Source organism: Salmo salar, chromosome 04 (genome assembly GCF_965601325.2).
Source record: "Salmo salar chromosome 04, fSalSal1, whole genome shotgun sequence".
Taxonomy (NCBI): domain Eukaryota; kingdom Metazoa; phylum Chordata; class Actinopteri; order Salmoniformes; family Salmonidae; genus Salmo; species Salmo salar.
This window is the reverse complement of record NC_138294.1, coordinates 57,553,169-57,580,622: the sequence shown is the minus strand read 5'-3', so window position 1 is coordinate 57,580,622 and position 27,454 is coordinate 57,553,169. Positions and strand designations below refer to the sequence as shown.

The following is a 27,454-nucleotide window of genomic DNA, read 5'->3' as shown; positions in this document are numbered from 1 at the left end:
CTCGTTTTTAGGTCACAATGTGTAGTCTTGTACTACTGATGAGCCTTAATTCTGCCATCATTCCTTATGAAGCGGTGAAGCAGCAGGGAGACAATGTGAGCTTGCACCTTCCTTTTGAGAGGAGGGAAGCTAGCGCAGGGAGCGGAAACAGCACTGAGCATGTTCATCATGGAGAACAGAGATGCAACTGTTTTCTGTCTCATTGCATTATGTGAAGAAAAGCCAAGAGCAGAGCTCTCTCTGTGTGTGTGTGTCTTTAAGTGTGCCTGTGTGTATATGTGTGTGTGTGCGCCTGCGGGTGTGGAAGTGTGTGTGCATGCCATAATCTAGATAGACACCAATGGGCCACATTGGCCCTGTAATGAAGGCCATAAAGCTCCTCTCTTCCCATCTTCTCTTCCTCTCATCTTGTTTCTTATCTTCCTTTCTACATGCCCCCACTCCCCTTAGGATGACAATTAAGAGGTTGCACATAAAAAATGAACAATAAAACTCTTCCACTTCAGTTCAGAAATTTACAATTGAACTGAAATGAATAATCTTCATTCCATCTCTCCAGTGCGGCATGCAGCTGTGAGTTGAGATCAGTTCACCTCTCCTCACCTCTTCTTATTGCCTTCCTGGTCCTTGTGCCTCCAGTCCAGCCGGCTCTTACGATACAGCAGGTTCATGTCGCCGCGGGGACACTGCTCCTCCTCGCAGCCAATCACAGCGCAATGTAGCCGCTTGCCCCTCCTCTCTATGTCACGCAAGAAATGCTCCACCGCCACATCCTGGGCGGAGCCAGAGCTCATGGTATAGAAGACCAATAGGGTGAAGATGATGGATGTCACTGCAGACCAAGCTTGAGTCACCTAGACATGGAGAAGATGGGGACATTGTCATTGTTAATAGTCATCAAACAAATATGTTGAGCTGACATGACAGAGCCCTGTCCAGTTGTCCTCTTATACAGCTCTCATGTCAACATGCTGTATGTAGGGCAGTAGCAATTACAACATGGTTATGGTACCTGGTTCCTTCTCTTCCATCCAGGTAAACAGGGCAGGAGGGATTCCAGGAGGGATTCCTCCAGACATAATGAGGTGCTCAGAGACAGGGTAGGACTTACCAGGAGTGAAAGGTAAAAACCAGAGAGGCCGCGTGTCTGACAAAATATCTGACCAAAATATGTGAAAACATCCAAATAAACGGACAGGAAGGAAACATAAGTAATAAGGCTCTGTGTGTCATGGACATCCTTTCCTCCAGGCTAAAACAAACTGGGCATTGGACCAGGCAGCCAGGTAGACAGGCAGCCAGGTAGCCAGGGAGCCATGTAGCCAAGCAGCCAGGTAGACAGGCAGCCAGGTAGCCAGGGAGCCATGTAGCCAGGTAGTGAGGTAGCAAGGTATTGTATGTTTACCCAGCCCACTGTGTTGTTTACCCCAACGCCCAACCTACAGTGGATCACATGAAAACACTATTTATATTTTCATTATCCAATTATGACTATCTGAGTAAGCATGTAACTCAGCTGCAGTGTTTCTCTCTGGCTGGGGGCCTTGGGGTGGCCTAACTAGGGCTGTTTGCTACCCAGGCAGTAATGTGGTTTGTCATATGTAGCGCACGCAGGGCTTCCTGCACACGCTATTCACCCCATGAAGAGTCAGGCTTGTTGTGGGGCAGATATTTGAGGGCCTAACAGTGTTGTGTGCGTTGGAGTATGTATGTGAGCACGGCGCTGCGATTGGCTAAGAAAAGCGCAGCTGTCAGCTGGTGTGCGAGGGTTCCCAGTATTTTTCCATCTTAAATGTAAAAAAATGGAGTGTGAGTGTTCAAGTGCTTTTGGTGGTTTACTTATACAGCATGGGACACTCTCTCCTTGCAATTGGTTTTGGTTTGAACATCATCGTGCAAACACTGGATGAAACGCACACCAACATACACTGTAGACAAATCCATTTAGAGGTCTACTGCTACTACACATTCAAGTAAGCACTCAATGAACCCACCCATACATAACTTTATTAACCCTTCTCCAACAGCACAGGGAATTCTCTAAACTGTCTCCATTAGGTTACACATCAATTATTGTCTCTGTACTTTGTTGTTCTGTTGAACTATCTATTTTTACCGATTGGCATTCTATAAATAAGAGACCAATTTAATGTCTATAACCAATACAAATGTAAACCTTAATCCGATTCCAGTGGAAGAGTGCAGGCTGCAGAGTCATAAACAATATGGCTCTGAGAACACAGGGTTCTCTACAGTGAGAGATGACATCATACAGAGAGCAGTGTCAGCCCATCATGGTTCTGACATGGCCCTGTGTGTCACCCTGTGTGCCATCGTAGCTCGCGCTATTCCTATTGTCCAGTGCCCTGGCCTCCCTACACACAATGCCCTGCTGCATTGCTGCGGCCTGGCTGCCCTGCGTGGCATGGCGTGGGGTGGCGTGTTGTATGACTCAGTGTTAATTAGGTTAGGGAGTTGAGACTGTGTAGGTTGGGCTTCTGTTAACAGGGCCGCTGATTTGGGCTTCCAGGACCTGGCAGCTGAGCAGGCAGCCCTACAATTGTCGCATTACAGCTGTTGGGAAGTGTGCAATTACGCAGGCTGCTGAGGAAAAGGACACTGCTTGAGAGACGGTTCGTCAAGTTCACTAATCCATTATACAGCACACTTCCTCTACTCCTAGAGCATGTATTATCCATAGCCGTGGGCCATACATCTTTTCCCCCAAAATGCTATTACTCCTGTCTGAACAGACATAAATAAAATCATTCAAATTACTACACCAGAGAGCATCATTTAGCTACAGAGGATCAATAGCTTAAAAAAATAACTGTGGATGAAGTTTTATTACAAGTCGCAATTTGGGCAGCACATGTGCCAAAAATAGAACAGCTTGTAGCATTGTGGCCATAGATATCAGCGAGAAAATGTAGGCCTACCGTTTGGAAAGCAAATGCCTACTGCTGAAAATAGAAGACTAATCTGTCTGTAGAGGAAAACTATTGTTTTATCAACAACTGTTGAGGGATTCTGAGTGAACGGCATTGCTTTTCAAAGTAGCTTATCACCGATGAGTAGCCTATGCTTCATCTTCACCATTGGGTGAGTCAGTGTCACTGGACACAGTATATATATACAGAAATTTGCATCCTGTAGTACCAACTCAAAAAAGTTCTGGGACACTGTAAAGTCCATTGAGAATAAGAGCACCTCCTCCCAGCTGCCCACTGCTCTGAGGCTAGGAAACACTGTTACCACCGATAAATCCACTATAATTGAGAATTTCAATAAGCATTTCTCTACGGCTGGCCATGCTTTCCACCTGGCTACCCCTACCCCGGTCAACTGCCTGGCACCCTCAACAGCAACCCGCCAAAGCCCCCACCATTTCTCCTTCACCCAAATCCAGATAGCTGATGTTCTGAAAGAGCTGCAAAATCTGGACCGATACAAATCAGCAGGGCTAGACAATATGGACTCTCTCTTTCTAAAATGATCTGCTGAAATTGTTGCAACCCCTATTACTAGCCTGTTCAACCTCTCTTTCAAATCATCTGAGATTCCCAAAGATTGGAAAGCTACCGCGGTCATCCTCCTCTTCAAAGTGGGTGACACTCTAGACCCAAACTGCTACAGACCTATATCTATCCTACCCTGCCTTTCTAAGGTCTTCGAAATCCAAGTTAACAAACAGATTACCGACCATTTCGAATCCCACTGTACTTTCTCCGCTATGCAATCTGGTTTCAGAGCTGGTCATGGGTGCATCTCAGCCACGCTCAAGGTCCTAAACGACATCATAACCGCCATCGATAAGAGACATTACTGTGCAGCCGTATTCATCGACCTGGCCAAGGCTTTTGACTCTGTCAATCACCACATTCTTATTGGCAGACTCGACAGTCTTAGTTTCTCAAATGATTGCCTCGCCTGGTTCACCAACTACTTCTCTGATAGAGTTCAGTGTGTCAAATCGGAGGGCCTGTTGTCTGGACCTCTGGCAGTCTCTATGGGTGTGCCACAGGGCTCAATTCTCGGGCCGACTCTTCTCTATATACATCAATGATGTTGCTCTTGCTGCTGGTGATTCTCTGATCCACCTCTACGCAGACGAGACCATTCTGTATACTTCTGGCCCATCTTTGGACACTGTGTTAACTAACCTCCAGACGAGCTTCAATGCCATACAACTCTCCTTTCGTGGCCCTGCTCTTAAACGCAGGTAAAACTAAATGCATGCTATTCAATCGATCACTGCCCGCACCTGCTCGCCCGTCCAGCATCACTACTCTGGACGACTCTGACTTAGAATACGTGGACAACTACAAATACCTGGGTGTCTGGTTAGACTGTAAACTCTCCTTCCAGACTCACATTAAGCAACTCCAATCCAAAATGAAATCTAGAATCGGCTTCCTATATCGCAACAAAGCATCCTTCACTCATGCTGCTAAACACACCCTCGTAAAACTGACCATCCTACCGATCCTCGACTAAAGTGATGTCATCTATAAAATAGCCTCCAACACTCTACTCAACAAACTGGATGCAGTCTATCACAGTGCCATCCGTTTTGGCACCAAAGCCCCATACACTACCCACCATTGCGACCTGTACGCTCTCGTTGGTTGGCCCTCGCTTCATAATCGTTGCCAAACCCACTGGCTACAGGTTATCTACAAGTCTCTGCTAGGTAAAGCCCCGCCTTATCTCAGCTCACTGGTCACCATAGCAGCACCCACTCGTAGCACGCGCTCCAGCAGGTATATCTCTCTGGTCACCCCCAAAGCCAATTCCTCCTTTGGTCGTCTTTCCTTCAGTTCTCTGCTGCCAATGACTGGAAAGAACTGCAAAAATCTCTGAAGCTGGAGACTCATATCTCGCTCACTAGCTTTAAGCACCAGCTGTCAGAGCAGCTCACAGATCACTGCACCTGTACATAGCCCATCTGTAAATAGCCCATCCAACTACCTCATCCCCATACTGTATTTATTTATTTATCTTGCTCCTTTGCACCCCAGTATCTCTAGTTGCACATTCATCTTCTGCAATTCTACCATTCCAGTGTTTAATTACTATATTGTAATTACTTCGCCACCATGGCCTATTTATTGTCTTAACTTTCCTCATTTGCACTCACTGTATATAGACTTTTTTTTTATTTGTTCTACTGTATTATTGACTGTATGTTTGTTTATTCCATGTGTAACTCTGTGTTGTTGTATGTGTCAAATTGCTATGCTTTATCTTGGCCAGGTCGCAGTTGCAAATGAAAACTTGTTCTCAACTAGCCTACCTGGTTAAATAAAGGTGAAATAAAATAAATAAAATATATATATATATATAAACTTCATATATATATACACACAGTACCAGTCAAAAGTTTGGACATACCTACTCATTCAAGTGTTTTGTTTGTTTTTACTATTTTCTACATTGTAGAATAATAGTGAAGACATCAAAACTATGAAATAACACATATGGAATCATGTAGTAACCAAAAAAGTGTTAAACAAGTCAAAATATATTTGAGATTTTAGATACTTCAATGTAGCCACCCTTTGCCTTGATGACAGATTTGCACATTCTTGGAATTCTCTCAACCAGCTACATGAGGAATGCTTTTCCAACAGTCTTCAAGGAGTTCCCACATATGCTGAGCACTTGTTGGCTGCTTTTACAACACTCTGTGGTCCAACTAATCCCAAACCATCTCAATTTGGTTGTGGTTGGGTGATTGTCGAGGCCAGGTCAGCTGATGCAGCACTCCATCACTCTCTTTCTTGGTCAAATAGCCTGTACACATCCTTGAGGTGTGTTTTGGGTCATTGTCCTGTTGAAAAACAAATGATGCGCAAACCAGATGGTGTATTGCTGCAGAATGCTGTGGTAGCCATGCTGGTTAAGTGTGCCTTTGAATTCTAAATAAATCACTGACAGTGTCACCAGCAAAGCACCCCCACACCATCACACCTCCTCCTCCATACTTCACGGTGGGAACCACACATGTGGAGATCATCCATTCACAAAGACACGGCGGTTGGAACCAAAAATCTCAAATTTGGACTCATCAGACCAAAGGACAGATTTCCACTCGTCTAATAGCCATTGCTTGTATTTCTTTCTTTGCAGCAATTTGACCATGAAGGCCTGATTCACGCAGTCTCTTCTGAGCAGTTGATGTTTAGATGTGTCTGTTATTGGACTCTGTGAAGTCTTTATTTGGGCTGCAATTTCTGAGGCTGGTAACTCTAATGATCTTATCCTCTGCAGCAGAGGTAACTCTGGGTCTTCCTTTCCTGTGGCGGTTCTCAGGAGAGCCAGTTTCATCATAGCGCTTGATGGTTTTTGCAACTGCACTTGAAGAAACTTCCAAAGTTCTTGAAATTCTTCCATATTTACTGACCTTAATGTCTTAAAGTAATGGTGGACTGTTGTTACTGTTTTCTTACTTGAGCTGTTCTTGCCATAATATAGACTTGGTCTTTTACCAAATAGGGCTATCTTCTATATACCACCCCTACTTTGTCACAACACAATTGACTGGCTCAAATGCATTTTTTTATAAGGCACACCTGTTAATTGAAATGCATTCCAGATGACTACCTCGTGAAGCTGGTTGAGAGAATGCCAAGAGTGTGCAAAGCTGTTATCAAGGCAAATGGTGAATGTTTGAAGAATCTCAAACATATTTTTATTTGTTTAACACTTTTTTGGTTACTACATGATTCCATATGTGTTATTTCATCGTCATGTCTTCACTAAATGCATCAGGGTATTGCATGGATATAGGCTTATAGGCCTAGGCTTCCACTGAGATGAATATTTAAAATATAAAGGAAGAGAAGCCTCGGCCTAGACACAGAGAAAGAGAGAGTGAGAGATATGCTTTATCGTTGTCGGATAGGCTACTGCTGTCTGCTATAAAGATATAGGCATACAGAAGAAGGTTAATTGAAAAAAAATTCGATCAGAATATTTTTTATAAAGATAAGCATTATATTGTTAGATTATAGGAGTAACTCTGGTAGGCCTAAAACATTCATCCTCACCTCAAGTTCAACTGTAGGAGTCAGCTGGAGCGCCAAGTCAAGCCATTGTTTATAGGGAAAATACCAGCAGGATATTATATCATGGCAAACACAACATTATAGTTGGAAACTTCATTTGGCCAAAGAAAATGGCTCAACAGAATTAAACAAAACACTTGCTAAGTGGTTTAAAACTTCACAAAAGTTTTGAACAGGCTTTATTGCTGAAATTACCAAGAAAGGCTAGTGCCTGCTCTACCCAACAAATGACAGCAATAGGCTAATGATATTGAAAGGCCTACTTATAACCTATCTTAAACCAAATAAGGAACATACCATTAAAAATACAGATCAAACTTCATTTAGCCAACAAAACTGTCTCAACAGAATGAAACAAAACACATTTAGCATATTTAAACAACTGGTTTAAGATTAATAAATAGGCCTACAAAAATAACAATGATTTATAATAATAATGATAGAACAAATATGAAAAAATAAATAAAGTAAAAACATTGCATCCTACCTGAATAGTGAGTTGCACAGTAGCCTGCATTTGGCCATTTGTGTGGTATTACAAAATATTCTACTAATGTCTTCTAGCATATAAATGATGTAGAATTGCATGAAATGCTTTATAAAAGGCAACTAAAAACATGTCTGCTCAGCTGTATGCGTTATAGATGCATGCAATGCTTTATTATAAAGGGGAATGTTTCTACCCCCCCACCCCCCACCCTCCAGCACTCACAACTCAAAACAAATTCCGCAGCTACTGTATGTCCTTAACAGAGCCTAAATGAATATGGAGGCAACAGCATCGCTCACATAGACGTCCCAGTTTTAATCAGGTCTTACATGTGCTATAAGCATACACATGCACACAGTCACACACACACACACACACACACACACACACACACACACACACACACACACACACACACACACACACACACACACACACACACACACACACACACACACACACACACACACACACACACACACACACACACACACACACTACATAGGCTATACTGTATATGCAGCCCACAATGTAGATATGCAACCAAAGCCCCCACACTGACACATTAAATCAGCAATTCAGGGATTGTAAAAGCAGCTTAAGAGGCATTTACAGGGTCAGAAGTCATTCAAATCCACCTCGTTAGAGCTAGGAGGCAGACGGAGGCAGACGGAGGCAGACGGAGGCGTGATTCACATTACTGGATCTGCATGCAAGGCTGCAGAAAATGTAGCCATTCAGGCACATAAACAAACACAACACACACACACTGTGACACATGGACAACAAACAAAACACACACACACACACACACTGTGACACATGGACAACAAACAAAACACACACACACACACACACACACACACACACACTGTGACACATGGACAACAAACAAAACACACACACACACACACACACTGTGACACATGGACAACAAACAATACACACACACACACACACACTGTGACACATGGACAACAAACAATACACACACACACTGTGACACATGGACAACAAACAAAACACATACACACACACTGTGACACACAGACACAAACACACACACTGTGACACAGACACACACACACTGTGACACATAGACACAGACACAACACACACTGTGACACATGGACACAGACACAAAACACACTGTGACACATGGACACACACACACTGTGACACATAGACACAGACACAACTCACACTGTGACACATGGACACACACACACTGTGACACATAGACACAGACACAACTCACACTGTGACACATGGACACACACACACTGTGACACATAGACACAGACACAACACACACTGTGACACATGGACACACACACACTGTGACACATGGACACAAAAACACACTGTAACACATAGACACAAACACACACACTGTGACACATGACCACAACACAACATTAGAATGTAGAGGCTTGCCACGATATTAGAATGTAGAGGCTTGCCACAGTATTGGGATGTAAAGGCTTGCCACAGAATTAGAATGTAGAGGCTTGCCACAGAATTAGAATGTAGAGGCTTGCCACAGTATTGGAATGTAGAGGCTTGCCACAGAATTAGAATGTAGAGGCTTGCCACAGAATTAGAATGTAGAGGCTTGCCACAGTATTGGAATGTAGAGGCTTGCCACAGAATTAGAATGTAGAGGCTTGCCACAGAATTAGAATGTAGAGGCTTGCCACAGTATTAGAATGTAGAGGCTTGCCACAGAATTAGAATGTAGAGGCTTGCCACGGTATTAGAATGTAGAGGCTTGCAACAGTATTGGAATGTAGAGGCTTGCCACGGTATTAGAATGTAGAGGCTTGCCACAGTATTGGAATGTAGAGGCTTGCCACGGTATTAGAATGTAGAGGCTTGCCACAGTATTAGAATGTAGACGCTTGCCACAGTATTAGAATGAAGAGGCTTGCCACAGTATTAGAATGTAGACGCTTGCCACAGTAAATGATTTGGGAAAAGATGTGAAAATGAGATGTCCACAATTTAAACTAATCAAACAATAATTACTGTGAGAAGTATCTCTGATTATAAAAAAAGGGAGTGGCTAACCATTATAGGCCGACAGTATATTGAGGATCTGTGGTGTCAAAGGACTGTGGCTGTTTCTACATTTCCTATTTAAACTCAACCTTGGATGACTTCTGGATGCAGGCTTTGCATTCCCTGCCATCTGGATTGTTTGTGGGAGACAGTGCTCCCGAGACAGTGAGCCCTACATCCTCAACCCCTTCTCCCCCTCCTACTGTCTCCCTCATTTCTGTCTCCCCACCCGTCTCCCATGTCTCCCCTCGTCCCTTCCTCTCTCCCTGCCTCTCTGTCTGTCTCCCTCCTCCCCCACCCTGCCTCCCAGTGGTGGCAGAGAGAGCAGCTAGCTGTCAGGCCGTCTGCTCTATTGGGCCGTGGGGCTGCTGTCTGTCACTCCACATTGCTGGCCTGTTACAGGGCTCCACCACACCGCCACACCGTCACAGCATACAGCACAGAACCACATGGCGTGTTATTATGGCCTGACCCCTGTGGCCGTGTTGTGCCGCACGCATTCACAATGTCACTATCACCACACTCTGACACGCCCGGCTGTACGCCATGGCAGTCCAACACACTGCAGCCAATCAGTCAGGGAGAGAAGGACCGAGAGGAAGGGAGAGAGATAGGTATTGAAAGAGATACAGAGAGTGAAAAGGGAGAGGGAGAGGTAGAGAGGGGAGGAGTGGGTGTGGGAGAGAAAGAGAGAGAGAGAGACAAGGGAGGAGTGGGGAGGAGGGGAGAGATAAATGGTCCTCTAGAGTAGGATGGGTAGAGATGCATAGACAAGGAGAGAGAAAAGAAGAGGAAGGGAGAGGAAGGGATAGGGAGGGAGGAAGACAGCTCAGGCAGGAGCTTGAGGGAGAGAGGAGAGGAGGTATGGGGAAGAGAGGAGAGGAGGTATGGGGAAGAGAGCAGAGGAGGCATGGGGAAGAGAGGAGAGGAGGTATGGGGAAGAGAGGAGAGGAGGTATGGGGAAGAGAGCAGAGGAGGCATGGGGAAGAGAGGAGAGGAGGTATGGGGAAGAGAGGAGAGGAGGTATGGGGAAGAGAGGAGAGGAGGTATGGGGAAGAGAGGAGAGGAGGTATGGGGAAGAGAGTAGAGGAGGCATGGGGAAGAGAGGAGAGGAGGTATGGGGAAGAGAGCAGAGGAGGTATGGGGAAGAGAGGAGAGGAGGTATGGGGAGAGAGGAGAGGAGGTATGGGGAAGAGAGGAGAGGAGGTATGGGGAAGAGAGGAGAGGAGGTATGGGGAAGAGAGGAGAGGAGGTATGGGGAAGAGAGGAGAGGAGGTATGGGGAAGAGAGGAGAGGAGGTATGGGGAAGAGAGGAGAGGAGGTATGGGGAGAGAGGAGAGGAGGTATGGGGAAGAGAGGAGAGGAGGTATGGGGAAGAGAGGAGAGGAGGTATGGGGAAGAGAGGAGAGGAGGTATGGGGAAGAGAGGAGAGGAGGTATGGGGAGAGAGGAGAGGAGGAATGGGGAAGAGAGGAGAGGAGGTATGGGGGAGAGAGGAGAGGAGGTATGGGGAAGAGAGCAGAGGAGGTATGGGGAAGAGAGGAGAGGAGGTATGGGGAAGAGAGGAGAGGAGGTATGGGGAAGAGAGGAGAGGAGGTATGGGGAGAGAGGAGAGGAGGTATGGGGAAGAGAGGAGAGGAGGTATGGGGAAGAGAGGAGAGGAGGTATGGGGAAGAGAGGAGAGGAGGTATGGGGAGAGAGGATAGGAGGTATGGGGAAGAGAGGAGAGGAGGTATGGGGAAGAGAGCAGAGGAGGTATGGGGAAGAGAGCAGAGGAGGTATGGGGAAGAGAGGAGAGGAGGTATGGGGAAGAGAGGAGAGGAGGTATGGGGAAGAGAGGAGAGGAGGTATGGGGAAGAGAGGAGAGGAGGTATGGGGAAGAGAGCAGAGGAGGTATGGGGAAGAGAGCAGAGGAGGTATGGGGAAGAGAGCAGAGGAGGTATGGGGAAGAGGGGAGAGGAGGTATGGGGAAGAGAGGAGAGGAGGTATGGGGAAGAGAGCAGAGGAGGTATGGGGAAGAGAGGAGAGGAGGTATGGGGAAGAGAGGAGAGGAGGTATGGGGAAGAGAGCAGAGGAGGTATGAGGAAGAGAGCAGAGGAGGTATGGGGAAGAGAGGAGAGGAGGTATGGGGAAGAGAGGAGAGGAGGTATGGGGAAGAGAGGAGAGGAGGTATGGGGAAGAGAGGAGAGGAGGTATGGGGAAGAGAGGAGAGGAGGTATGGGGAAGAGAGCAGAGGAGGTATGGGGAAGAGAGGAGAGGAGGTATGGGGAAGGATGAGGGAAGCCGATAAATAGAGACAGAGAGAGAGATCAAGGTAGAGATAAACAAGAAAACAAAATGGGGACAGATTGATAGAGAGAAATAGTGAGATGGAGAAAGAGAGCGAGGGGATGAGTAAATGGAGAAAAAAGGAGGCAATAGATAAACAGTGAAAGAGAGAAGGAGCTGGACTGTAAGAATGGGGGAGGGCTGCATGTGAAACCAACAAGTCTTTCACACCAGTCACTGCGTGTGTGGTCTCCTAGCAACACTGTCTGCTACTTGTCTCTCTCCAACCGCTAAATATTCACAAAGGGGGATGTTAGCGCTCTCGTTCATGATTATCTGAATGGGAAAGTTAACATGCTAGGGATCCAATTCTACCCCGCTTAATTAGTCTTTCTGTGTACACCTACATTGTGTCTTCATTTCCATAGTATATCTATAATATAGATACCATACGCTGTGTAGAGAGTGCCATTTTCATATATTCTCCAAATGATACACAGTCATCTCTAAGGTTACCAGTCAATTCCACATGTATGTATTACGAAAATCCATATATGCCTACTATGAAATTAAATTGGACACAACCTTTCCAATGGTGTGATGATGTTATCACACTGTATTTGCTGTATATCGTTGTGGTAGTTAAGAGAACACAGTGTGTTGAGTCACTGTGATGTGATGTATGGTCAGAGAGGAACCCCACTGGGACACTCCATGGGATTACTGCCAACCACTGGGCTGCTCACACTAAAACAAATGAATACAAACACCTTCATTCATACAATGCATGAGAAATAGAGCAGTATTGGGTGTCAAATGACTGCATGTGACCGGCAGCACTTCAGAATGAAGATAATTGAATAATGCAATGTATGGACTAGAGATTGAGTACAAGACAAGTACAATACAATTCTGAAGGTCAGTGATGGGCAATTTAGATGGGGTGGGGACCACAAAAAAATCTGAACTCATCATGAGGGGTCGCATTGGCTCAAGAGTCTGCTTACCCACATCCATACCCACACATGGAGTCAGAGTCGGCCCTAGACTTTTGGGGACCCTAAGTGAAATTTTGTTGCAGTTTTTAACATGACATCTGAGTGATATTGACTAACAAAATCATTGGGGGCACCCCGTTCTGTAATTCGACCATGATTAATACAAGTTTAGATAGGTGGCTAAACTAATTTACCAATCTGCAAAATGTTAGCTGACATGAGCTAATTGAGTGACTGTCAGTGACTGACATAGCAGGAGAGAAACTGCTGATGCACAACCACATTTAGAAATGTCACCTTGTTTATTCTACTATTCTAACTCTCAACAGGAAGTTGAGACCCCGATTGAGTCCCCCCCAAAAATAAAAAAAAAAAGAAAGAGGAGGATCAATGAAAATGTACTGTTAAAATGCATGAGGACTTAAAAATACAATTGACTAAGCTGACTAAAACTGATATGGTAGGCAGTATAATCTTCCATTTCTGTGTGATAATTATGACAGACTCAATTTTACCAGATCAATAAAATTAGAATAGAAAGAGAAAGACACTGAAACAAATGAAACTGAGAGAGTACACTAAAGTGATTCACTATCTGCATCTTTTAAATAAAAACATTGGATGCTGACCCTAACAAAGTGCACTGTGTATAGTCACCTAGTTCAAAGAACATACAGACTCGTACACACACACACAAAAACAAACACAAACACACGCGCATGCACGCACACCGCATACACACACACACACGCACAAACACACTGTATATAAACACACTACACCCTCCTTGGTTGGCATATCCGTCTTCCATCCCTACATTGGCTGCTCCAGCCAGCCCAGTCAACGGCTGCTCCTCTTCCTCTGCATTGTACAAACGGAGTGACCGATGAATCTTTCATTGAGTTGGAACCAAAAATATACTCAAAATACCTTCCTCCGTCCTCACATATATTTCTGTTTCATTGCATTATGTGAAGAAAAGCCAATAGTAGAGCTGTGTGTGTGTGTGTGTGTGTGTGTGTGTGTGTGTGTGTGTGTGTGTGTGTGTGTGTGTGTGTGTGTGTGTGTGTGTGTGTGTGTGTGTGTGTGTGTGTGTGTGTGTGTGTGTGTGTGCGTGTGTACAGTGCCTGTAATTTAACCTGTAATTTAAATTGATTTTTATTTGGATTTCATGTACGAAGCCCCTAAATAAGATCGGGTGCAACTAATTACCTTCAGAAGTCACATAATTAGTTAAATAAAGTCCACCTGTGTGCAATCTAAGTATCACATGATCTGTCACATCATCTCAGTATATATACACCTGTTCTGAAAGGCCCCAGAGAACATCACTAAGCAAGGGACACCACCAAGCAAGCGGCACCATGAAGACCAAGGAGCTCTCCAAACAGGTCAGGGACAAAGTTGTGGAGAAGTACAGATCAGGGTTGGGTTATAAAAAAATATCAGAAACTTTGAACATCCCACGGAGCACCATTAAATCCATTATTAAAAAATGGAAAGAATATGGCACCACAACAAACCTGCCAAGAGAGGGCCGCCCACCAAAACTCACGGACCAGGCAAGGAGGGGAAAGAAACAAAGAGACCAAAGATAACCCTGAAGGAGCTGCAAAGCTCCACAGCAGAGATTGGAGTATCTGTCCATAAGACCACTTTAAGACATACACCCCACAGAGCTGGGCTTTACGGAAGAGTGGCCAGAAAAAAGCCATTGCTTACAGACAAAAATAAGCAAACACGTTTGGTGTTCGCCAAAAGGCATGTGGGAGACTCCTCAAACATATAGAAGAAGGTACACTGGTCAGATGAGACTAAAATTGAGCTTTTTGGCCATCAAGGAAAATGCTATGTCTGGCGCAAATCCAACACCTCTCATCACCCAGAGAACACCATCCCCACAGTGAAGCCTGGTGGCTGCAGCATCATGCTGTGGGGATGTTTTTCATCGGCAGGGACTGGGAAATTGGTCAGAATTGAAGGAATGATGGGCGGCGCTAAATACAGGGAAATTATTGAGGGAAACCTGTTTCAGTCTTCCAGAGATTTGAGACTGGGACGGAGGTTCACCTTCCAGCAGGACAATTACCCTAAGCATAGTGCTATAGCAACATGGGTGAATAGTTATGCATGCTCAAGTTTTCTGTTTTTTTGTCTTATTTCTTGTTTGTTTCACAAAAAATATATTTTGCGTCTTCAAAGTGGTAGGCATGTTGTGTAAATGAAATGATACAAACCCCCTAAAATCTATTTTAATTCCAAGTTGTAGTGTAACTTTTTTTTGAGTATGTGTTTAAGGCCGAAACCATATTGTATATTACCTTATGATTCTTTCCTATTTTTATAAGCAAATTAAAATTACAGCAAACTAATCGTGCTCTCTCTCTCTCTCTCTCTCTCGCTCTCCCTCCATGGTGTAGTCAACATACAAAGGCACTCAATGACCTCCCTCTCCCCCTCCCTCCCTCCTACCCTCCATTCCCTACCCCAACCTGCCGTTGGCTTCATCATCTCTGGCTGGTATCTGCAGTGTAACCAAGGTGACTCAGTGCACTCAGCACACATGAACATTCACTGGCCACACACACACGCACACACAGACACCCAGACACCCAGACACACACACCACACACACACACACACACACACACACACACACACACACACACACACACACACACACACACACACACACACACACACACACTGTGCTCAAGAAAATTCCAAATGGAAGAGAAGCTACAACAACCCCAGAGCTCCAGACACACACAACCACCTCTACTGTCTCAGACAATACCTTAGAGCTGCTCTGTGAGAGAGCGAGAGAGAGAGAGAGAGAGAGGAAGAGAGAGGGGGGAGAGAGGGAGAGAGTGAGCGAGAGAGAGAGAGAAAGACAGAGAGCAAGAGATAGAGAGGGGGGAGGAAGAGAGACAGAGAGAGAAAGACAAAGCGAGAGAGAGAGAAGGGGGGATGAAGAGAGAGGAAGCGAGAGAGAGAGAAAGAAAGTTGAGAGATAGAGCGAGAGAAAGAGAGGGGGCAGAGAAGAAGAGAGGAAAAGAGAATGACAGAGAAGGGGGGAGAGGAAGAGAGAGAAAGAGAGAGAGGAAGAGACAGAGTATACACCGCCACTGAAAGCTCAGCATGTGTGGTACAGTATGTGCATGATGAGAGGCTTGGCACAACAGCACATCACACTCCTCAGTGACACCAATGGGTTGCTGCTGAGTCTTTCATACAACAGGATAGCTTGCCCTTGAGACACAGACACACTCTGCCTCAGCTGCCTCTGTGAGCCGAAATTCACACACTCCAAATGACCAGGCCAGCTTGACCTGCTGCTGGTGTCCTGCGTTGCCATGGGCAATTTGGTATCCACCATCATGTCATACACACACAGACAGGGACACACATAAACACTCACTTACTTGCACTCATGCATGCACACAAACAAAAAAAACAGCACGTCATGCAAACAAACACACACTAATATCCCTCCCACCTCTAAATCTCTGGGGTGCATCTTGGCTGGATGAGGGTACTTCCTGTGACTACTTCCTGTCATGTGCTGTCTGTGCTACTGGGTTCATCCCTCCCCTCTGGGTAGCTAAAGTATAGAGAAGGCGCGTGTGTGTGTGTGTGTGTGTGTGTGTGTGTGTGTGTGTGTGTGTGTGTGTGTGTGTGTGTGTGTGTGTGTGTGTGTGTGTGTGTGTGTGTGTGTGTGTGTGTGTGTGTGTGTGTGTGTGTGTGTGTGTGTGTACGCACGTGAGTCCGCACACGCATATGAAAGAGAGAGAGAGAGGGAGAGAGAGAGAGAGAGAGAGGGAGAGAGAACGAAAGAGAGAGAGGAGTGAGAAAGAGAGAGAGAGAGGATTGGTATCAGTAATGAAAATGGTAAAAATGCAGTTCCTCAGGGAGGACGGGGCGCCCCGTTCTGCTGAAGCCTAAAGACACACACACTCCTGAACACTAAGCCAGCATCCTTTCAGAAACAGGATCTGACTATCCTATCGTCTGATGCCAATTTCCCTGCAACATTGCCCTGCGCCCTCCTTGGTACTCTGAAATCTTTTGTATAATTCAGAGCATGTGTTTGTTTGGTGACCAATCAAAAAATTATGAAAATATATGAAACATTGAAAAACATGGATGCAAATTTGTTTTTAGGCAAACCTACAATGCCTCTGACATCATAAAAAATGTAGTAGCATCATGAGGCAATGAATCAGGACTATGTGAAATACATACAACATGATCCAAAGTCATGTACCAACCCCTTTCATTTATACCATCTCCCAAAATTGTCATCATATTCTGTCTGAGAAGACACCAATGTCTAAGAGTGTGTCTGTCTGTCTACTGTAGTTGAGGTCTATTTCTGAGTTAAATATATTTACATACTGTGTAGCAAACCCAGATGAGATGAGATCCATGACAATTAACACAGTATTTGGAGAAGATAGAGCCCTACCCCTGGGGGTGTGTACCCTTTGACCTCTTCTGAAGTGGAGCGAGCAGCAAGGAGCAGTGTTTCTGTAATGTTTACCTGTTTCTGGGCCTGCCAGCGAAAGAGAGGAGAAAGGGATGCTACTGGAAGGAGGCTTCTGGAAGGAGGTCTGCTGCTCTGCACTGCCTTCCATGCCTGTTTCGCTCCCTCGCTGTTGTGTATGATTCATGTTCCAATAAACCACTTCTTTGAAACATTTATGTGGTTTATTTGTTTTTCTCCTATCGCTGCCCTCTTTTGTTCCTTTCAACTGCCTCTTTTCCCCCAAAAAAATTCTGCACTGTTGCTGAGCAGGAATCATATTCTACATCTAACTCTCTCCTCTCTCTCCCTCTCTCTCTTGTTCACTACAGTCTAAATAGTCATTTAACCCTTTCCCCTTAATTTATCTTCATTTATACTGTATGTCAGCTTTGTGCAGTTCAGTGGGTGAATGGCTTGTATTGCTGGCTCCAACAAAATGGGCTTAATCAACACAACACTAACACTAATCACATTATGGTCATTTCAACCAGTATTCTACTGTAAGGCATATTGTACTGTGCATCCAATTTGGAAGGTCAATTCGACCAAATCACAAATAGATGTTGGACCAGTCTCGCTGCCAGACTCATGATACAGCGACTGATGTTGGAAGATACTAATGTTGGACTAATGTCTGCGCAGAAAAATATAGTTTTTAATAAATGAATGTCTGGGTTTCGATCAGACGGAGAGGAGCTCATCCACACAGGCTGAGTTCTCAAAGAGGAGAGGAGAGAAGAGGAGAGGTGGGGGCTGTTGTTACGAGAGACATACACATCACAGTATCTCATTGAAACCCTCATCTCTGTCAAGTTTATTGCCATATAAAGACAGTTATTATGATTGATCTAGACTTCCATGTGACTCAGAACCTTACATCATCTGGGAAGATTCTGTGTAGGGGAACTTTTATTTTATTTTAATTTATATGTTTTTAGGGGTTAGATCAGCTTTAATATTGCAGATAGATTGTAATTTTCTGCATAATTTCCAATCCCCCATATATATTGTATATATATATATATATCCCATAATGACAAAGTGAAAACAGGTTTTTAGAAATGTTAACAACTTTATTAAAAATAGAAATACCTTATTTAAATAAGCATTCAAACCCTTTGACATCCTGTTTCCATGGATCATCCTTGAGATGTTTCTACAACTTTATTGGAGCCCATCTGTGGTAAATTAAATTGATTGGACATGATTTGGAAAGGCACACACCTGTCTATATAAGGTCCCACGGTTGACAGTGCATATCAGTACAACCAAGCCATGAGGTCGAAGGAATTGTCCGTTGACCTTTGAGACAAGATTGTGTTTAGATAAAGATCTGGGGAAGGGTACCAAAACATTTCTGCAGCATTGAAGGTCCCCAAGAACACAGTGGCCTCCATCATTCTTAAATGGAAGAAGTTTGGAACCACCAACACTTTTCCTAGAGCTGGCCGCCCAGCCAAACTGAGCAATTGGGGGAGAAGGGCCTTGGTCAGGGAGGTGACCAAGAACCCGATGGTCACTCTGACAGAGCAACAGAGTTCCTCTGTGGAGATGGGAGAACCTTCCAGAAGGGCAACCATCTCTGCAGCACTCCACCAATTAGGCCTTTATGGTAGAGTGGCCAGATGGAAGCCACTCCTCAGTAAAAGGAACATGACACCCTGCTTGGAGTTTGCCAAAAGGCACCTAAAGACTCTCAGGTGTAACGGCTGTCTGGAAGAGGGAACCAAGGTGCAGCAGAGGATGTGTTCATCATTAGAATTTTAATTCAAATAAACAAGAGAACACTACAAAATGAACAAAAACGACAGCAAACAGTCCTGTTAGGAAAATACTCAAAACAGAAACAATTACCCACAAAACCCAAAGGAAAAACATGCTCCTTATGTGTGACTCCCAATCAGCAGCACGAGCTTCAGCTGTGCCTGATTGGGAGCCACACACATGGCCCAAAACAAAGAAATACCAAAACATAGAAAAAGGAACATAGAACGCCCACCCAATGTAACACCCTGGCCTAACCAAATTAAAGAACAAAAAACCCCTCTCTATGGCCAGGGCGTTACATCAGGCCATGAGAAACAGATTCTCTGGACTGATGAAACCAAGATTGACCTCTTTGGCCTGAATGTCAAGTGTCACGTCAGGAGGAAACCTGGCATCATCCCTATGGTGAAGCATGGTGGTGGCAGTATCATGCTGTGGGGATGTTTTTCAGCGACAGGGTCTGGGAGACTAGTCAGGATCAAGGAAAAATGAACAGAGCAAAGTACAGCGAGATCCTTGATGAAAACCTGCTCCAGAGCGCTCAGGATCTCAGACTGGGGTGAAGGTTCACCTTCCAACAGGACAACGACCCTAAGCACACAGCCAAGACAATGCACGAGTGGCTTTGGGACAAGTCTCTGAATGTCCTTGAGTGGCCCAGCCAGAGCTCGGACATGAACCCGATCGAACATCTCTGGAGAGACCTGAAAATAGCTCTGCAGCAATGCTCCCCATCCAACCTGACAGAGCTTGAGAGGATCTTCAGAGAAGAATGGGAGAAACTCCCCAAAGACAGGTTTGCCAAGCTTGTAACGTCACACGCAAGAAGACTCGAGGCTGTAATTGCTGCCAAAGGTGCTTCAACAAAGTACTAAGTAAAGGGTCTGAATACCTATGTAAAAGTGATATTTCCATGTTTTTTCTTTGTCATTATGTGTAGATTGATGAGGGAAAACATATTTTAATCCAATTTAGAATACGCTGTAACATAACATTTTGAAAATGTCAAGGCTACCTGCCGCCCCTGCCGCCCCACATATATATACAGTACCAGTCAAAAGCTGGACATAGAATAATAGTGAAGACATCAAAACGCACTGCTAAAGCTAACTCTCTCTCTGCTCTCATCCTTCTAGACCTTTCTGCTGCCTTTGATACTGTGAACCATCAGATCCTCCTCTCCACCCTCTCCGAGTTGGGCATCTCAGGCGCGGCTCACTCTTGGATTGCGTCCTACCTGACAGGTCACTCCTACCAGGTGGCATGGCGAGAATCCGTCTCCGCACCACGTGCTGTCACCACTGGTGTCCCCCAGGGCTCAGTTCTAGGCCCTCTCCTATTCTCGCTATACACCAAGTCACTTGGCTCTGTCATATCCTCACATGGTCTCTCCTATCATTGCTACGCAGACGACACACAATTAATCTTCTCCTTTCCCCCTTCTGATAACCAGGTGGCAAATCGCATCTATGCATGTCTGGCAGACATATCAGTGTGGATGACGGATCACCACCTCAAGCTGAACCTCGGCAAGACGGAGCTGCTCTTCCTCCCGGGGAAGGAATGCCCGTTCCATGATCTCGCCATCACGGTTGACAACTCCATTGTGTCCTCCTCCCAGAGTGCTAAGAGCCTTGGCGTGACCCTGGACAACTCCCTGTCGTTCTCCGCTAACATCAAGGCGGTGACCCGATCCTGTAGGTTCATGCTCTACAACATTCGCAGAGTACGACCCTGCCTCACACAGGAAGCGGCGCAGGTCCTAATCCAGGCACTTGTCATCTCCCGTCTGGATTACTGCAACTCGCTGTTCGCGGGGCTCCCTGCCTGTGCCATCAAACCCTTACAACTCATCCAGAACGCCGCAGCCCGTCTGGTGTTCAACCTTCCCAAGTTCTCTCACGTCACCCCGCTCCTCTGCACACTCCACTGGCTTCCAGTTGAAGCTCACATCTGCTACAAGACCATGGTGCTTGCCCACGGAGCTGTGAGGGGAACGGCACCTCCGTACCTTCAGGCTCTGATCAGTCCCTACACCCAAAGAAGGGCACTGCGTTCATCCACCTCTGACCTGCTCGCCTCCCTACCTCTGCGGAAGCACAGTTCCCACTCAGCCCAGTCAAAACTGTTCGCTGCTCTGGCACCCCAATGGTGGAACAAGCTCCCTCACGACGCCAGGACAGCGGAGTCAATCACCACCTTCCGGAGACACCTGAAACCCCACCTCTTTAAGGAATACCTGGGATAGGATTAAGTAATCCTTCTAAACCCCCCCCTCCCCCCCCAAAAAGATATGGATGTACTATTGTAAAGTGGTTGTTCCACTGGATATCATAAGGTGAATGCACCAATTTGTAAGTCGCTCTGGATAAGAGTGTCTGATAAATGACGTAAATGTAACGTAAATGTACAAAATAACACATTTGGAAACATGTAGTAACCAAAAAGTGTTAAACAAATCAAAATAGATTTTAGATTTTTCAAAGTAGCCACCCTTTGCCTTGATAACAACTTTGCACACTCTTGGCATTCTCTCAACCAGCTTCACCTGGAATGCTTTTCCAACAGTCTTGAAGGAGTTCCCACATATGCTGAGCAGTTGTTGGCTGCTTTTCCTTGCTTGTGTTTCTTGGCCCAAGCAAGTCTCTTCTTCTTATTGGTGTCCTTTAGTAGTGGTTTCTTTGCAGCAATAAGACCATGAAAGCCTAATTCACCCAGTCTCCTCTGAACAGTTGATGTTGAGATGTGTCTGTTACTTTAACTCTGTGAAGCATTTATTTGGGCTGCAATCTAAGGTGCAGTTAACTCTAATGAACTTATCCTCTGCAGCAGAGGTAACTCTGGGTCTTCCTTTCCTGTGGCGGTCCTCATGAGAGCCAGTTTCATCATAGCGCTTGATGGGTTTTGCGACTGCACTTGAAGAAACTTTCAAAGTTCTTGAAATTTTCTGAATTGACTGACCTTCATGCCTTAAAGTAATGATGGACTGTCATTTCTCTTTGCTTATTTGAGCTGTTCTTGCCAAAATATGAACTTGGTCTTTTACCAAATAGAGCTATCTTCTGTATACCACCCCTACCTTGTCATGTATATACTGTATTCTATACTATCTACTGCATCTTGCCTATGTCGCTCTGACATTGCTCATCCATATATTCATTTGTTCCTATTCCATTCCTTTACTTAGATTTGTGTGTATTGGGTGTCTGTTGTGGAATTGTTAGATATTACTTGTTAGATATTGCTGCACTGTCATAACTAGAAGCACAAGCATTTCACTACACTCACAATAACATCTGTTAATCACGTGTATGTGACCAATTACATTTGATTTGATTTGATTTGACAATACAACTGGTTGGCTTAAACGCATTAAGATGGAAAGAAATTACGCAAATGAAATTTTAACAAGGTACACCTGTTAATTGAAATGCATTCCAGGTGACTACCTCATGAAGCTGGTTGAGAGAACGCCAAGAGTGTGCAAAGCTGTCATCAAGGCAAAGGGAGGCTACTTTGAAGAATCTCAAATATAAAATATGAGTATATTTAAATATAATATAAATATATGTATTGATTACTATATGATTCCATAAGTGTTATTCCATAGTTTTGATGTCTTCACTATTATTCTACAACGTAGAAAATAGTACAAATAAAGAAAAACCCCTTGAATGAATAGGTGTGTCCAAACTTTTGACTGGTACTGTATATTTTCAAAGAAGAGTGGATCATCATTATTTGGACCGTATAGGTTAATAAGCCATATCTGTTTATGTTCTAATAACATATTTAAAATCATCCATCTACCTTTGAGGATCTGTTTAGACAATTTGCACATTTTTGATCAAAATTACTGTTAATTAATATCATCACCCCTTTCTAGTTTCTTTGCCCATGGGAGAAGTATATCAACCCCTTTCCCCCACAACCAACCATAGTCTCAGATTCTCAACAGTTGTGGCACACACACACACCACACACACACACACAACCAACCATAGTCTCAGATTCTCAACAGTTGCCCATCCCAGAGCCCAACTCAAGAAAGGTCTTGATTTACGAATGCATATACAGTTGCAGCTGTTTGAGAAGGCAGGCAAAACTGAGCATAAAGTAGGCAAAAATGGGGAGATTTGATTAACCATTGTCACGTCCCAGGTGATAGAGGTCAGATATATCCCGTTCCCCTGAAACACCCACACATGGTCCCCCGTTGTGACCATATTCCCAAGCATCTCTGTGCAATCAGACCTTTGATTTTGTGCCACCAGGGCCACAATAATATGCCCCCTCTGAATGTCTGAGTGACCCCCTGCCCATGGGTTACTGCAGCTAGTGTTGCCAGCACTGCCACTGCCTGGGTGGGGGCACCCCACCGGAATCCCCCCCGGCTAGGTACAAGGTCATCAAGGTTCTCATCAGCAGCTTTGAGAATTTCCTTATATTATGTTCTACCATCAGGGGCTCTGGCTTTGCAGGACCAACCCTGCCAGGCAGGCTCAGAATCTTGAGGGGGCGGTGCTGCTGTAGAAGGTCTCTGACCACATTCATCTTTCTGATTTGGCTGCATATAGGCTACTTACAGTAGGCCCATAAAACAGATAAGGACTTCTCCTTAGTGTGTGGGTTGCTCAGGTGGGTGTCTAGGGTATAGGGTTGGGGACCGTTCCATCATGATAGGACAATAAATAAATCAACTATATTTATAATTTATTTTCAAATGTATATCCCATATCTGCACAAAAAAGCTCTCGCTCACAACCCCTGCTCACAAACACATGGGCTCTGGGATTTGCAACCATTATCCTTTTTCACTCACTTAACTCCACACTTTTCCAAACACAAAAACACACACCCCACCTTCCATCACAATACATCTGTACATACCCACATACTGAGTCTTCTATGTCCTCTGTGTTTAATCTCTACCATGTTGATTGAGTGCTTTTGTGTTCCAGTTCCTTATATTTGAAGATGTATTATTTTGTTAATTATCCTTTCTTCTAATGCTGTCTTATCAATTTATGAAATACTATAAATGGAAAGTCGAAGTACTAATTATTTTACAACATTCCCTATCTAGAATGGTATAGTGTAGTTGTTGTTTATTTCTTTAACAATTGTTTTTTTATTACAATCCCTAACATGGCTAGTATTGGGTTTTCCATTATTCGACTCCTCTATGGGAACTTTGTAATATTTAGAATAGCCATTGAGTCATCTTTGTGTCTCGGAACATTTGTATCAATATACAGTTTATTGACTATGAGAGCTTCACGTTTCCCTTTTAATCTATTCTCCTTGAAGATTGGGTACAAAACTTTGCGCCATTCTTCAATTTCCTTCAGGAACTGATCATTCATGCCTATTTTTGTGTTAGCAAGTCTTTTACCCAGGCTTTAACCATTATTTTATCTTTAAATAGCAAATTTGGCAACGATTGGACGTTCATATCTCAGTCCTCTCTGTCCAAAACAGTGTACACATTCTAGTGTGATTTTGTCGACAGCTTCGCGTGGGATCTGAAACGCTGTAAGGAGGAACTCTCTAACTACACCCCCAGGAACTTCTCCTTCTTTCTCTTGGATACCAGTAAGTACCAGATGTTCTCTCCTAGATCTAGTATGTATGTCAATTAAGGCTTCTCTCAGAAAGATGTTTCCTTTTTAAGTTCATTAACGTCCGTTTCAATCTTAGTCCCTTTTAGCTTGTTTGTTTCTTTCTCCATTGTCACAGCTTTTTCATCACTCGCCTTTAATAACTCCTTTATATCTTTACCATCTGATTCAAGTACCGTATGCCCAGTTTGTGATTTATCAATTTTAACAGATCGGTTTTCCACCCTTACCATTCCTGTTGGTGAAAAGCTTAAATCGTCTCTGTCCGTCAAGGAGTCACGTTTTCTTTTGGAGATTGGTTCTCCATCATGTTTGGGTGTTGCATGTTTTTGTAATATTTGTCGATACATTTCTCTAGCCTTATGATTTGTTTTGTGTTGTTATCCAGGTTATTACCCACCAGTATGTGAAGTGTTAATATTTAGTCTAACTTACAGATATTGAATATTATGTTTTTATATTGAGGTGAACTGCACTGCTGTGTTCAGTCCGCCATCTTGTTCCTCTTATTCCTTAACTTAATCTACTAACAAATCTGGGAATTATCTTGATCCCGTGAACACCCCACTCCTCCTCCCATCCGTCCTCAGCTTTAGAGAGGACTACAGCTGGACTCCAGTCACACTACAGTCTGTGCTATTACTACACCTGCTCTGGTTCCTTTACCCACACTCACAGACTCTCTCTCTCTCTCTCTCTCTCCCTCTCTCTCTCTCTCTCTCTCTCTCTCTCTCTCTACCCCTCTCTCCCGCTCTCTCTTTCTCTCCCTCCCTCCCCACAAACAGGGCTCTGAATCATACTGTATATAATCATACTGCTCACACTCTGGTCCAGTCAAATTAAATTTTGCGCTTCCAGGACATCTGCAGTAAAAGATTCATCGCGGATCAGCCAGATCAGGAGCCCGGCAGTGCGGAACTCTAGTGGAGAAATGAGCTTTAAATGTGAGCATCTGCCATGTCTGTCTGACACTAGTCAGTTCCTCCCTTCATCTCTCTCGCGCTCTCTCTCTCTGTCCTCTCTCTCTGTCCTCTCTCTCTCTCTGTCCTCTCTCTCTGTCCTCGCTCTCTCTCTGTCCTCTCTCTCTCTCTGTCCTCTCTCTCTGTCCTCTCTCTCTCTCTGTCCTCTCTCTCTCTCTGTCCTCTCTCTCTCTGTCCTCTCTCTCTGTCCCCTCTCTCTCTCTGTCCTCTCTTTCTCTCTCTGTCCCCTCTCTCTCTCTCTCTCTGTCCTCTCTCTCTCTGTCCTCTTTCTCTCTGTCCTCTCTCTCTGTCCTCTCTCTCTCTGTCCTCTCTCTCTGTCTCTCTCTGTCCTCTCTCTCTCTCTGTCCTCTCTCTCTGTCCTCTCTCTCTCTGTCCTCTCTCTCTCACACGCTCTCTCTCACACGCTCTCTCTCTGTCCTCGCTCTCTGTCCTCTCTCTCTCGCTCTGTCCTCTCTCTCTCTCTCTCTGTCCTCTCTCTGTCCTCTCTCTCTCTCTCTCTCTGTCCTCTCTCTCTCCTCTCTCTCTCTCTCTGTCCTCTCTCTCTGTCCTCTCTCTCTCTGTCCTCTCTCTCTCTCTGTTCTCTCTCTCTCTCTCTGTCCTCTCTCTCTCTCTGTCCTCTCTCTCTCTGTCCTCGCTCTCTGTCCTCCCTCTCTCTCTCTCTGTCCTCTCTCTCTCTCTCTGTCCTCTCTCTCTGTCCTCTCTCTCGCTCTGTCCTCTCTCTCTCTCTGTCCTCTCCCTCTCTCTCTCTCTCCTCTCTCTCTCTTTGTCCTCTCTCTCTCTGTCCTCTCTCTCTCTCCTCTCTCTTTGTCCTCTCTCTCTCTCTGTCCTCTCTCTAGCTCTCTCTCTCTCTGTGCTCTCTCTCTCTCTCTGTCCTCTCTCTCTGTCCTCTCTCTCTCTGTTATCTCTCTGTCCTCTCTCTCGTTGTCCTCTCTCTAGCTCTCTCTCTCTGTGCTCTCTCTCTCTCTCTCTCTGTCCTCTCTCTCTCTGTCCTCTCTCTCTTTGTCTCTCTTCCGTATTTCCCTCTGTGAGCCTTTTCTTGCCCCCTGTCTGTCAGGCTCATTTGAGTATCCCTCCATCTTTCAATCCCTCAACATCTCTGGAATCCCACTGCATGTCTGTGTCTGATGGAACGTCTTAGCCCTCCTCGGGCAAATGGCCAGATAGTGGGCTCTCTCTCTTTCCCTCTCGTTCATTGCAGTGGACCCTTTCGTTTTCCCTCTTTTAGTCATCATCACCAGTTTTACACCTACAGTGCCTTCAGAAAGTATTCACATCCCTTGAGTTTTTCCACATTTTGTTGTGTTACAGCCTGAATTTAAAATGGATTAAATATTTTTTGTCACTGGCCTACACACAATACCCCATAATGTCAAAGTGGAATTATGTTTTTTTGAAATGTTTACAAATTAAGAAAAAATGAAATGCTAAAATGTCTTGAGTCAATAAGTATTCAGCCCCTTTGTTATGGCAAGCCTAACTAAGCTCAGGAGTAAACATTTGCTTAACAAGTAACATAATAAGTTGCATGGACTTACTCTGTGTGCAATTATAGGGTTTAACATGATTTTTTAATTACTACCTCATCTCTGAACCCCACATATACAATTATCTGTCAGGTTCCTCAGTCGAGCAGTGAATTTCAAACACAGATTCAACCACAAAGACCAGAGAG

General features: G+C 44.7%; 1 protein-coding gene across 1 annotated transcript in view; it reads right to left on the bottom strand.

Annotated features, from left to right (window-relative positions):
- LOC106603400 (neuronal tyrosine-phosphorylated phosphoinositide-3-kinase adapter 1) overlaps nucleotides 1-27,454 on the bottom strand; it is a 46,206-nt gene that overhangs the window by 12,152 nt on the left and 6,600 nt on the right. Inside the window, exon 2 of the mRNA XM_045717080.2 lies at nucleotides 604-854. Within this exon, the coding sequence (XP_045573036.1) occupies nucleotides 604-794 (191 nt within the window). The 5' untranslated portion in view covers nucleotides 795-854. The remainder of the gene's footprint in view (nucleotides 1-603; nucleotides 855-27,454) is intronic.